At 43.6% G+C, this 13,251-nt stretch overlaps 4 protein-coding genes across 33 annotated transcripts in view; all 4 read left to right on the top strand.

Annotated features, from left to right (window-relative positions):
- Positions 1–13,251, top strand: part of LOC146979773 (protocadherin gamma-C5-like) — a 298,812-nt gene that overhangs the window by 133,765 nt on the left and 151,796 nt on the right. For 3 of the 30 annotated variants that reach the window (XM_085789835.1, XM_085789833.1, XM_085789818.1), the window contains exon 1: positions 921–3,317. The exons of the other annotated variants lie outside the window; for them this stretch is intronic. In XM_085789835.1, coding sequence (XP_085645961.1) covers positions 936–3,317 — 2,382 coding nt within the window. In that variant the 5' untranslated portion in view covers positions 921–935. Of the gene's footprint in view, positions 1–920; positions 3,318–13,251 lie in introns of those variants that run through there. 30 annotated transcript variants of the gene reach the window in all.
- On the top strand, positions 3,942–6,706 carry LOC146979808 (protocadherin beta-16-like). The gene has a single exon (XM_085788840.1). The coding sequence runs from the start codon at positions 4,277–4,279 to the stop codon at positions 6,704–6,706; it is 2,430 nt and encodes an 809-aa protein (XP_085644966.1). The 5' UTR covers positions 3,942–4,276.
- Positions 7,207–10,376, top strand: LOC146979807 (protocadherin gamma-A7-like). The gene is made up of 4 exons (XM_085788839.1): positions 7,207–7,704; positions 8,656–8,670; positions 9,007–9,762; positions 10,356–10,376. The coding sequence occupies exons 1-4, from the start codon at positions 7,351–7,353 to the stop codon at positions 10,374–10,376; spliced, it is 1,146 nt and encodes a 381-aa protein (XP_085644965.1). The 5' UTR covers positions 7,207–7,350.
- LOC146979806 (protocadherin gamma-A7-like) lies at positions 10,092–13,011 on the top strand. Its single transcript, XM_085788838.1, has 3 exons — positions 10,092–10,787; positions 12,075–12,842; positions 12,982–13,011. The coding sequence occupies exons 1-3, from the start codon at positions 10,431–10,433 to the stop codon at positions 13,009–13,011; spliced, it is 1,155 nt and encodes a 384-aa protein (XP_085644964.1). The 5' UTR covers positions 10,092–10,430.

Genomic DNA, 13,251 nt, shown 5'->3' with positions numbered 1-13,251 from the left:
TTATATCATTATAAGAACGCTGCTTTTATATTGACAGTCTAAATACAACACCATCCTTGATGGTCTGCTGTTTTATTTTGCCTTAGACACATTGATTTGAATCAGTTGCATTTTCCTTGATAGAAAGTGATAATTCGTTTGATTCCTCCAAGTGAGAGAAACCCACAATATAATGTGTATGGAACTACTAAACTCCACTTGTGTTTACTTTAAAATGACAGCTGGGATGAAGTTTGAACTGTATGTCGTTGCAACGGCATAACCAATATGTTTATACAGCAGCAATTACAGACTACTAATCCGATTCTATTGAGTGGTTTACTTGCGTTATTGTTTAGTTTCATGTGAATTTTTCACACTTTTGGCTTTTACTTCTCATTTCATTGCATTAGAGATGCTTCTTGTTTCAGTACCACAGACAGCGACATCTCTTTCCCTGCTCTGCTACCACTGGGATCACCTATTTCTCTGACACAGTAATAATACAATTTCTATTGTTGTTTCAGTTGTCCAACCTACTCAATATAACACAAATGCAGTAATATTACACATTTTACTCTACAGATTATATACTAAACAGACCTGCTTACTTGCAATAAGAGATAAAGAGTAAGGAGTTCAGGTTTTGGACTCTAAGTGACGCTGTTGGTCAGCTAAACGATTTCAGTGCTCACAGACAGCCTTCCCTTTCCCCTCCCTTTCTGTCTTTGCCATGACAGCGGAGATATCGTATGTTATGCGAAGGCAGAGCGTGGAGAAGCGTTTGAACATAGAAGAAGCGCGTTGCTCTCCAACAGCAATACATTTCTAAGGACTAAAGGCTCATTTTTTCTTTTTTGTGCGTGAGGACACATAATTCATCAGAGCTTATTGTTTCTGATATGGCAACCCAAGGCCGCATCGACCCTCGAAATGTAAGATGGCGATTATTTTGTATGTTACACTGGAAAGTGGGATATCTCATTTTGCTTCTTTCTGTGGGTGGAAGAGTGACTGGTCAGATTCGTTATTCTATCCCAGAAGAGATGAAAAAGGGCTCCATTATTGGCAATGTAGCTCAGGACCTCGGTCTGGATCCACAAAGGCTCCGTTCCGGCCGTGCCCGCATTGTCGGTGGGGAAAACGTCCAATACACCGAGCTGAAGACAGACAAAGGGATTCTTGCAGTGAACGAGAGAATAGACCGAGAGCAGCTCTGTGGAGATGTGACGCCGTGTAGCCTCAGCTTTGAACTGATTTTAGAAAATCCAATCGAACTCCATCGTGTCACTGTGGAAATTTTAGATATCAACGATAACGCTCCTTTCTTCCCAAATAAAGACGTACACTTTGAAATGAGCGAATCTACGGTTGGAGCAAAATTCCCCCTCGAAAGCGCAGTTGATCCTGACGTGGGACTAAATGCGTTACAAAATTACATTCTGTCTCCGAATAATTATTTCATTCTGAAACAACATTCAAATCCAGACGGCAGTAAATACGCTGAACTGGTGCTCCAAAAGCCATTAGACAGAGAGGAACACTCCAGTCTTCCCCTAAAGGTTATAGCAGTGGACGGCGGAAACCCTCAGAGGTCTGGTACTGTGAATATCAATGTAGCCGTTTTAGATGTAAACGATAATGCACCTGTGTTCAATCAGTCTGTCTACAGGGCCGTGGTCGTTGAAAATTCACCAAAAGGGACTTACATTACGACAGTTAATGCTACTGATGCAGACATTGGCACTAACGGAGAGGTAATTTTCAGTTTTTCAAAAATTAAAGGCAACAAGATTGCTATTTTTACGATCGAAGAAAACACAGGTGTCATATCTGTTGCCGGACTTATTGACTATGAAAGAGAGAAAAAATATGAGCTCAGGTTAGAGGCAAGGGATCGGGGTGGGTTGATTGGGACCAGTAAAGTTATAATTGAGGTTATTGACGTTAACGACAATGCCCCGGTCATAAACATAATGTCATTTTCTAATGTCGTATCAGAAGATGCCCCGCTCGGCACAACAATAGCTGTTATTAATGTCAAAGACGCTGACTCGGAGAAAAATGGACAAATAAAATGTGCAATAAAGAATACGCTTCCGTTTCAAATCCAGTCGTCGTTAACAAACTACTATAATTTAGTGGCTGATCAACACTTTGACAGAGAGACTACTTCTGAATATGACATAACAATAATAGCTACCGACTCCGGGTCTCCTCCCCTTTCTAGCTCTGTCACATTACAACTTAGGATCTCTGACGTCAATGACAACGGCCCGTTGTTCGATAAAAACTCATATTCTTCTTACGTCACAGAAAACAATTCCCCTGGAGTTTCCATCACAACTGTCACTGCGCGGGATTCTGACTGGAATCAAAACGCAAGAATTTCCTATTTCCTGGAGGACACACAAATAAGCGGCAATCCAGTCTCTAACTATGTGTCCATAAACTCTGAAACTGGGGTTTTACATGCTGTGCGGTCGTTTGATTATGAACAAATTAAAGAGCTTCAGCTGACTGTCAAAGCTCAGGATGGAGGATCTCCTCCACTCAGTAGTAACGTGACTGTGAAAATACTGATCCAGGACCAGAACGACAACCCTCCTCAGGTTCTCTACCCAGTCCAGACTGGTGGCTCTCTGGTGGCTGAAATGGTGCCTCGTTCAGCAGATGTGGGCTATCTGGTGACTAAAGTGGTGGCTGTTGATGTGGACTCTGGACAAAATGCCTGGCTCTCCTATAAACTGCAGAAAGCCACAGACAGGGCGCTGTTTGAAGTGGGCTTACAGAATGGAGAAATAAGAACTATCCGCCAGGTCACTGATAAAGATGCAGTCAAACAGAGACTGACTGTCATAGTGGAGGACAACGGACAGCCCTCTCGTTCAGCTCCAGTCATTGTTAACGTGGCGGTGGCGGACAGCTTCCCTGAAGTGCTGTCGGAGTTCACTGACTTTCCCCACGACAAGGAGTACAATGACAACCTGACTTTTTACTTAGTGTTGGCTCTGGCTGTAGTTTCCTTCCTCTTCATCACGTGTTTAGTGGTGATTATATCAGTGAAAATCTACAGATGGAGACAGTCTCGCATCCTGTATCACTCCAATCTCCCTGTGATTCCATATTATCCACCACGTTACTCAGACACTTTGGGGACAGGGACTCTCCAGCACGTGTACAATTACGAGGTGTGCAGGACGACTGACTCCAGAAAGAGTGACATGAAATATATGCCACCAATGAGTCAAAGTTTGGTGAGTGTGGATGGAGCTGGGACTGATACAACACAGGTGGACAAGCAGATGTCAGGTTTAAGTTCCCAAATGTCAACTTTGGTGAGTGATATGTGTTTAATTTTTCTTTCATCGATTTTCTCCTGAAGCATTATACTGTATGTGCGGTTGTCAGTCGCCTTTCAGTGTCGCTGTCCATGGTGCTGAAATGACCCCGATGAATACACTTTCAAGCAGCTTTACGACTTTAAGTTAGAGGCAGGGTATTCTTATTCGTTGACCTTATCACGAAACAGCATCATCACACCCACGTGAGAAATGTAAATTCACAGCAAGGCCTGTTTTGTTTTTCTTTTTTCTTTTTTTAGGCCGAAGACTCAATTCACTTGTTCATCGGTTCATTTTTACACCGTAATTTGTGGGAGAGAGTAGAAATTACCATTTTTAGTGTTAGCAAACCTATGTTGTATGAAAACGATTATAGATATAGCCAACTATGTAGTGAAGAAAACTGAAAACAAAATAACAATAAAGGGTCTAGAAATTTTCCTCTGGTTTCCCTTTTCTACTCAGCCGAACTGAACTACTTTCAGTAGTTGAAATGCATTTCTGTTTCTATGCAAAACGGTCACCTTCTTATGTTTTGTAAACAAGGGGCTTTTGTGGAACAGAGCCTGGATAGTCCAAAGGCACAGGCTTCGATTTGCTCACATGCGGGGTTTGTTTCAAACACTGTAATGCAACGTATGTAGGCCTGAATATGGTTTGAAAACAGCATTCAATTATTCCCCAATAATGTGCATACCCGATACACTACCGTGGGTGGGCTCTGAGCGCCGCTGTTGATACATCACTGACTTACTATCGAAATAGGCAGTGCAGCGATCCACCCCTTTAACTCCATTTAGTGTTTTACTGCTTAGGGAGAAGACGACCTGGCTCGTCAAGGTTTTAAGTCTGAGTTTATCTGCTGAAAATACAATCACCTCTTCATTTTATGGATTTACCTACAGACGCTTTGCTTTGAATAGGATCACTGCGTCTGTATCTTTGGATTTGTGATGGCTTGTGTGTGGAAAGTCGCTCGGAGAGGCCGATGGCAGGCACTCGTTGTCATTCTTTGTCTTTTCAAGATGAGCTCAGTGACTGGACAGGCTCGCTATTCCATACCGGAGGAGCAGGCAGAAGGATCTTTTGTCGGAAACATTGCTAGAGATTTGGGCCTGGATGTGGCGAGGCTCATATCAGGTAAAGCTCGTATTATTACGAAAGGAAGCCGACAGTATGTCGATTTAAACCGAGACAAAGGCAGCCTTGTTATTAAAGAGCGAATCGACCGAGAAGAGCTTTGTGGAAAGACGACGCCATGTAGCTTCAGTTTCGAGGTAATTTTAGAGAACCCAATACAGCTTTACCGGGTGACAGTGGAAGTAATCGACATTAATGATAACAGCCCACAGTTTCCAAAGGATGCAATCAGTTTAAAAATTGTTGAAAATGCTGCATCGGGGACTCGCTTCTCATTGGAGAGTGCAGACGACCCTGATGTTGGTATAAATGATATTCAAAAATACACCCTTAAACCCTCAGATAATTTCAAATTGGAAGTACAGAGCCAACCGGATGGAGGCAGATTCATCGAAATGGTTTTACAAAACCCGTTAGACCGGGAAAAAGAGGAGGCCCACACACTCGTACTGGTTGCTTCAGATGGCGGCGAGCCGCATAAATCAGGAACAGCGCGTATTCATATCACTGTGCTAGACGCCAACGACAATGCACCAGTGTGCAGCCAGCCTGTTTACAAAGCTGATGTCAAGGAGAATTCTCCTGAAGGAACAGTGGTAACCACTGTCAGTGCAAATGATGCTGATAAAGGACATTATGGTGAAGTAACTTATTCTATTGCTCATGTTGCAAGAGAAGCGAAGGAACTTTTTGAGGTAAATGTTAAAACCGGAGAGATTAAAGTTGCAGGTAAACTAGATTTTGAAAAATCTAAGACTTATCAATTAAACGTAAAGGCTAGTGATCATGGGGGATATACAGACACGTGCAAAGTTATTATTCAAATCATTGATGAGAATGACAACGTCCCAACGATTCAGCTTATGTCATTTTCTAACTCGATATCCGAGGACTCACCTCCAGGTACAACTATAGCTGTAGTTAATGTCGATGACGAAGACTCTGAGGGTAACGGTGTTGTTAAGTGCTCCATTAACACTGACATACCTTTCAAAATTGAGTCCTCTTTAACTGGATATTATACCATTATAACAGATAATGTCTTAGATAGAGAAAGCATCAGTGAGTATAACATCACCATAACGGTCTCTGACCAAGGCTCTCCCCCTCTATCTAGCAGTAAAGACATCAATGTAAAAGTCAACGACGTGAATGACAGCCCACCCAGATTTGATAAATCAGAATATAGTCAGACTATCCCAGAGAACAACTCTCCTGGATTTTTCGTGTTCACTCTCAGTGCCACTGATGCAGACTGGGGACAAAATGCTCGAGTTTCTTACTTTCTTGAAGAGAAGGAGATTAATGGGGTAGCAGTTTCTTCTTTAGTGTCAGTAAATTCAGAAGCAGGTGCTATCCATACAGTGAGGTCGTTTGATTATGAGCAAATCAAGTGGTTTGAATTTAATATAACTGCTCGAGATGCTGGATCCCCTCCTCTGAGCTCTGTGGCTACAGTTAAAATCCGGATCCAGGACCAGAACGACAACCCTCCTCAGGTTCTCTACCCAGTCCAGACTGGTGGCTCTCTGGTGGCTGAAATGGTGCCTCGTTCAGCAGATGTGGGCTATCTGGTGACTAAAGTGGTGGCTGTTGATGTGGACTCTGGACAAAATGCCTGGCTCTCCTATAAACTGCAGAAAGCCACAGACAGGGCGCTGTTTGAAGTGGGCTTACAGAATGGAGAAATAAGAACTATCCGCCAGGTCACTGATAAAGATGCAGTCAAACAGAGACTGACTGTCATAGTGGAGGACAACGGACAGCCCTCTCGTTCAGCTACAGTCATTGTTAACGTGGCGGTGGCGGACAGCTTCCCTGAAGTGCTGTCGGAGTTCACTGACTTTCCCCACGACAAGGAGTACAATGACAACCTGACTTTTTACTTAGTGTTGGCTCTGGCTGTAGTTTCCTTCCTCTTCATCACGTGTTTAGTGGTGATTATATCAGTGAAAATCTACAGATGGAGACAGTCTCGCATCCTGTATCACTCCAATCTCCCTGTGATTCCATATTATCCACCACGTTACTCAGACACTTTGGGGACAGGGACTCTCCAGCACGTGTACAATTACGAGGTGTGCAGGACGACTGACTCCAGAAAGAGTGACTGTAAGTTCGGCAGAGCTGGTAGTCAGAACGTGCTGATAATGGACCCCAGTTCTACAGGGACGATGCAGCGGATACAGAATGAAAAGAGCATCCTGGATGAACCAGACTCTCCTCTGGAGGTGAGTTTTTAATTCGTAGTTCATCACAACTTATTAGTGCATAAGCTGTGGAATAGATAACGCAGATTTTTTTTTTTCATGCCGTGCCTCAGTACCTGTTTAGTGGGCATGTTCAGCACCATGAGGTGTGGACAGCTCCTCTCAGAGTTGAGCCAGTTTTCTGAGGCGAGGAGGAACTAATAACGAGTACGAACAGTTTTGTGTAATTTTTTGACACTATTTTGAATTGTTGTCCTCGTGGGTTTTTCTCTCATTCGAAAATATGCAGTGACTTTGTGAATTGAGCAAAAATCTTAACTTAATTTCTGCATCCTTTCAACTTTTTCTGCCTTCTTTTCACTCATCTGCTCTAGAGAGGAATATTATCTTCCTGCTGTCTGACAGCACTTGTTATTTTCATGTTGGACTCTGAGGGCCGCTGTTGGTCTTCCAAGAATATGTTAAGCTTCTGAAATGAAGCTACACCTCCAGTCCTCCTTTTAGTATACCATGGAGAGCAGGACAGTCGTTGCTCATTTCCACCTCTGATTTTTAGTTTGACGTTTTCCTTGTCACACCGTGGATTCTATACATTTGAGCAGGACGACTTTAAGGACTATTAGCCTGGCTGTTTGCGATATATTTTAACGTGGAGTTGGACAAATTGATTCGGGAATATGACTATTATCAGCAGCGAACTCACCATTAAATGGCAAGTACAGGCCCTCATCCTTGTTTTTCTCATTGAAGCGACGGTCAGCCAGATCCGCTACTCTGTCCCCGAGGAGATGAGGAAGGGCTCTTTTGTGGGGAATGTGGCTGAGGATTTAGGTATCGACGCTAAGAGACTGAAATCAGGCGGTGCCCGAATCGTTAACGGTGATAGCAGCGAGTATATTCGACTGGATGTAGACAAAGGGATTCTGGTGGTGGGGGAAAGAATAGATAGAGAGCTGCTCTGCGGGCAGACATCGCCCTGCAGCTTGAGTTTTGAAATGATTATGATGAATCCAATGCAACTACATAGCGTCGTAGTGGAAGTGTTGGATGTTAATGATAATGCTCCTGTCTTCCATGAGAAAGAAATACATGTAGAATTAGTAGAATCAGCTCTTCCAGGAACAGAAATATTACAAGAGAGTGCCACCGACCCTGACGTCGGTATTAACGCTTTAAGTGGCTATTCATTACACCCAACAACGCATTTCAGTATAAAGGTCCTGTCCAGCCCAAATGGTCATAAATATGCACAGGTGTATCTTTCTAATGCGTTAGATCGAGAGAAAGAAGAAAAGCTACTTCTTACTCTGACTGCTGTGGACGGGGGTGAACCACAGAGATCGGGGACACTTAAAATACACGTCACCGTCAGAGACACGAATGACAACGCTCCAGTTTTTACACAATCAATTTTCAAGGCGTCTGTTAAAGAAAATGTTCCAAAGGGCACTTTAGTGGTGAGGTTGAGCGCAACAGACGCAGATGAAGGGATGAACGGACGTGTTACATATCACCTAAATCGAAAATCTGGTAATGTTGCAGAACTATTTCTTCTGGATGAAAAAAGCGGCGATTTGACTGTAAACGGTTTGATTGATTATGAAGAGAATAAGATTTATGAGATCGGAGTGCTGGCAAAGGATCAAGGGGGGCAGAGCACGTCAACAAATGTAATAATTGAAGTAACAGACGTAAATGATAATGCACCTGTAATAACACTAACCTCCTTTTCTAACACCATCGCTGAGGATTCCCCCAGTGGCACTACAGTAGCCATCATAAATGTTAAAGATGTAGATTCAGGCAAAAATGGCAAAGTGGATTGTGCAGTTAGTGGAAATATCCCGTTCACAATCCATTCATCTCTAAAGAATTATTATACTCTAGTAACAAACGGTGTCCTCGACAGGGAGCGTCATCCCGATTATAATATTACTTTCACGGCTGTGGATGAAGGTAGCCCACAACTCTCAACTAATAAGACAATAACACTTCGAGTCTCTGACGTCAACGATAATGCCCCCGTGTTTGAGCAGAGTTATTACGAAGCTAATATCATTGAGAATAATTCTCCAGGACTGTCTGTGTTTTCTGTAAAAGCACGTGACTCTGACTCAGGGCAGAACGCACGAGTGTCTTACCTGCTTATTGACACTCAGCTAAATGGTAACCCTATCTCCACTTACATATCTATTAATTCAGAAAATGGAGTCATACAGGCGGTTCGATCATTTGACTATGAGCAAATTAAAACTATAGACATTTTAGTAAAAGCTCAGGATGGAGGTTCCCCACCTCTAAGCAGCAATACGACCGTTAAATTAAATATTCAGGACCAGAACGACAACCCTCCTCAGGTTCTCTACCCAGTCCAGACTGGTGGCTCTCTGGTGGCTGAAATGGTGCCTCGTTCAGCAGATGTGGGCTATCTGGTGACTAAAGTGGTGGCTGTTGATGTGGACTCTGGACAAAATGCCTGGCTCTCCTATAAACTGCAGAAAGCCACAGACAGGGCGCTGTTTGAAGTGGGCTTACAGAATGGAGAAATAAGAACTATCCGCCAAGTCACTGATAAAGATGCAGTCAAACAGAGACTGACTGTTATAGTGGAGGACAACGGACAGCCCTCTCGTTCAGCTACAGTCATTGTTAACGTGGCGGTGGCGGACAGCTTCCCTGAAGTGCTGTCGGAGTTCACTGACTTTCCCCACGACAAGGAGTACAATGACAACCTGACTTTTTACTTAGTGTTGGCTCTGGCTGTAGTTTCCTTCCTCTTCATCACGTGTTTAGTGGTGATTATATCAGTGAAAATCTACAGATGGAGACAGTCTCGCATCCTGTATCACTCCAATCTCCCTGTGATTCCATATTATCCACCACGTTACTCAGACACTTTGGGGACAGGGACTCTCCAGCACGTGTACAATTACGAGGTGTGCAGGACGACTGACTCCAGAAAGAGTGACTGTAAGTTCGGCAGAGCTGGTAGTCAGAACGTGCTGATAATGGACCCCAGCTCTACAGGGACGATGCAGCGGATACAGAATGAGAAGAGCATCCTGGATGAACCAGACTCTCCTCTGGAGGTGAGTTTTTTGATTCATAGTTCATGACAACTTATTAGTGCATCAGCTGTGGAATTCATTTAAACGCGGATGGCGTTTGTTTCATTGCATGCCTCAGTACCTTTTTAGTGGGCATTTTCAGCACCATGAGGTGTGGACAGCTCCTCTCAGAGTTGAGTCAGTTCTCCGAGGCGAGGATGAACTACTTGCGCGTACGAACAGTTTTGTGTAATTTTCTGACACTATTTTGCATTGTTGTCGTTATGGGTTTTTCTCTCAGTCGAATATGCATTGACTTTGTGAACTGAGCAAAATCCTAACTTAGTTTCTGCATCCCTTCAACTTTTCAACTTTTTCTGCCTTCTTTTCACTCATATTCTCTTAAGAGAGGAGTATTATCTGTTTGCTGTCTGACAGCACTTGTTATTTTCATGTTGGACTCTGAGGGCCGCTGTTGATCTTCCAAGAATATGTTGAGCTTCTGAAATGAAGCTACGCCTCCAGTCCTCCTTTTAGTATACCGTGGAGAGCAGGACAGTCGGTGCTCATTTCCACCGCTGATTTTTAGTTTGACGTTTTCCTTGTCACACCGTGGATTCTATACATTTGAGCAGGACGACTTTAAGGACTATTAGCCTGGCTGTTTGCGACATACTTTAATGTGGAGTTGGACGAATTGATTCGCGAACATGGCTCTCTTCAGCAGTGAAATCACCGTCAAATGGCAAGTACAGGCCCTCATCCTTGTTTTTCTCATTGAAGCGACGGTCAGCCAGATCCGCTACTCCGTCCCCGAGGAGATGAGGAAGGGCTCTTTTGTGGGAAATGTGGCGGAGGATTTGGGTATCGACGCTAAGAGACTGAAATCAGGCGGTGCCCGAATCGTTAACGGTGATAGCAGCGAGTATATTCGACTGGATGTAGACAAAGGGATTCTGGTGGTGGGGGAAAGAATAGATAGAGAGCTGCTCTGTGGGCAGACATCGCCCTGCAGCTTGAGTTTTGAAATGATTATGATGAATCCAATGCAACTACATAGCGTCGTAGTGGAAGTGTTGGATGTTAATGATAATGCTCCTGTCTTCCATGAGAAAGAAATGCACGTAGAAATTGTGGAATCGGCTCTTCCGGGGACCGACATATTACAAGTGAGTGCCACTGACCCTGACGTCGGCATTAACGCTCTAAGTGGCTATACGTTACACCCAAAGACGCATTTCAGTATTAAAGTCCTGTCCAGCCCAAATGGTCATAAATATGCACAGGTGTATCTTTCTAATGCGTTAGATCGAGAGAAAGAAGAAAAGCTACTTCTTACTCTGACTGCTGTGGACGGGGGTGAACCACAGAGATCGGGGACACTTAAAATACACGTCACCGTCAGAGACACGAATGACAACGCTCCAGTTTTTACACAATCAATTTTCAAGGCGTCTGTTAAAGAAAATGTTCCAAAGGGCACTTTAGTGGTGAGGTTGAGCGCAACAGATGCAGATGAAGGGTTGTATGGACGTGTTACATACCACTTTAATCACATGCCGAGCAATGTTGCAGAACTATTTGTTCTGGATGAAAACAGCGGCGATTTGATTGTAAACGGTTTGATTGATTATGAAGAGAATAAAATTTATGAGATCGGAGTGCTGGCAAAGGATCAAGGGGGACAGAGCACGTCAACAAATGTAATAATTGAAGTAACAGATGTAAATGATAATGCACCTGTAATAACACTAACCTCCTTTTCTAACACCATCGCTGAGGATTCCCCCAGTGGGACTACAGTAGCCATCATAAATGTTAAAGATCTAGATTCAGGCAAAAATGGCAAAGTGGATTGTGCAGTTAGTGGAAATATCCCGTTCACAATCCATTCATCTCTAAAGAATTATTATACTCTAGTAACAAACGGTGTCCTCGACAGGGAGCGTCATCCCGATTATAATATTACTTTCACGGCTGTGGATGAAGGTAGCCCACAACTCTCAACTAATAAGACAATAACACTTCGAGTCTCTGACGTCAATGATAATGCCCCCGTGTTTGAGCAGAGTTATTACGAAGCTAATATCATGGAGAATAATTCTCCAGGACTGTCTGTGTTTTCTGTAAAAACACGTGACTCTGACTCAGGGCAGAACGCACGAGTGTCTTACCTGCTTATTGACACTCAGCTAAATGGTAACCCTATATCCACTTACATATCTATTAATTCAGAAAATGGAGTCATACAGGCGGTTCGATCATTTGACTATGAACAAATAAAAACAATCAATATTTTAGTTAAAGCACAGGATGGAGGTTCACCACCCCTCAGCAGCAATGCGACCGTTAAGTTAAATATTCAGGACCAGAACGACAACCCTCCTCAGGTTCTCTACCCAGTCCAGACTGGTGGCTCTCTGGTGGCTGAAATGGTGCCTCGTTCAGCAGATGTGGGCTATCTGGTGACTAAAGTGGTGGCTGTTGATGTGGACTCTGGACAAAATGCCTGGCTCTCCTATAAACTGCAGAAAGCCACAGACAGGGCGCTGTTTGAAGTGGGCTTACAGAATGGAGAAATAAGAACTATCCGCCAGGTCACTGATAAAGATGCAGTCAAACAGAGACTGACTGTTATAGTGGAGGACAACGGACAGCCCTCTCGTTCAGCTACAGTCATTGTTAACGTGGCGGTGGCGGACAGCTTCCCTGAAGTGCTGTCGGAGTTCACTGACTTTCCCCACGACAAGGAGTACAATGACAACCTGACTTTTTACTTAGTGTTGGCTCTGGCAGTAGTTTCCTTCCTCTTCATCACGTGTTTAGTGGTGATTATATCAGTGAAAATCTACAGATGGAGACAGTCTCGCATCATGTATCACTCCAATCTCCCTGTGATTCCATATTATCCACCACGTTACTCAGACACTTTGGGGACAGGGACTCTCCAGCACGTGTACAATTACGAGGTGTGCAGGACGACTGACTCCAGAAAGAGTGACTGTAAGTTCGGCAGAGCTGGTAGTCAGAACGTGCTGATAATGGACCCCAGCTCTACAGGGACGATGCAGCGGATACAGAATGAAAAGAGCATCCTGGATGAACCAGACTCTCCTCTAGAGGTGAGTTTTTGTGATGCATCGTTCATGACAACTTATTAGTGCATCAGCTGTGGAATAGATAACGCAGTTTTCTTTTTTTTTCATGCCGTGCCTCAGTACCTGTTTAGTGGGCATTTTCAGCACCATGATGTGTGGACAGCTCCTCTCAGAGTTGAGCCAGTTCTCCTAGGCGAGGAGGAACTAATAACGAGTACAAACAGTTTTGTTGTGTAATTTTCAGACACTATTTTGAATTGTTGTCCTCATGGGTTTTTCTCTCATTCGAAAATATGTACTGACTTTGTGAATTGAGCAAAAATCTTAACTTAATTTCTGCATCCCTTCAACTTTTTCTGCCTTCTTTTCACTCATCTGCTCTAGAGAGGAATATCATCTTCCTGCTGTCTGACAGCACTTGTCATTTTCATGT

The sequence above is a fragment of the Trachurus japonicus genome, chromosome 10 (genome assembly GCF_045865225.1).
Source record: "Trachurus japonicus isolate A0001 chromosome 10, Traja_1.0".
Lineage (NCBI taxonomy): Eukaryota > Metazoa > Chordata > Actinopteri > Carangiformes > Carangidae > Trachurus > Trachurus japonicus.
Note: the sequence above shows the minus strand (reverse complement) of the source record. Positions and strands in the feature narration are given on the sequence as shown.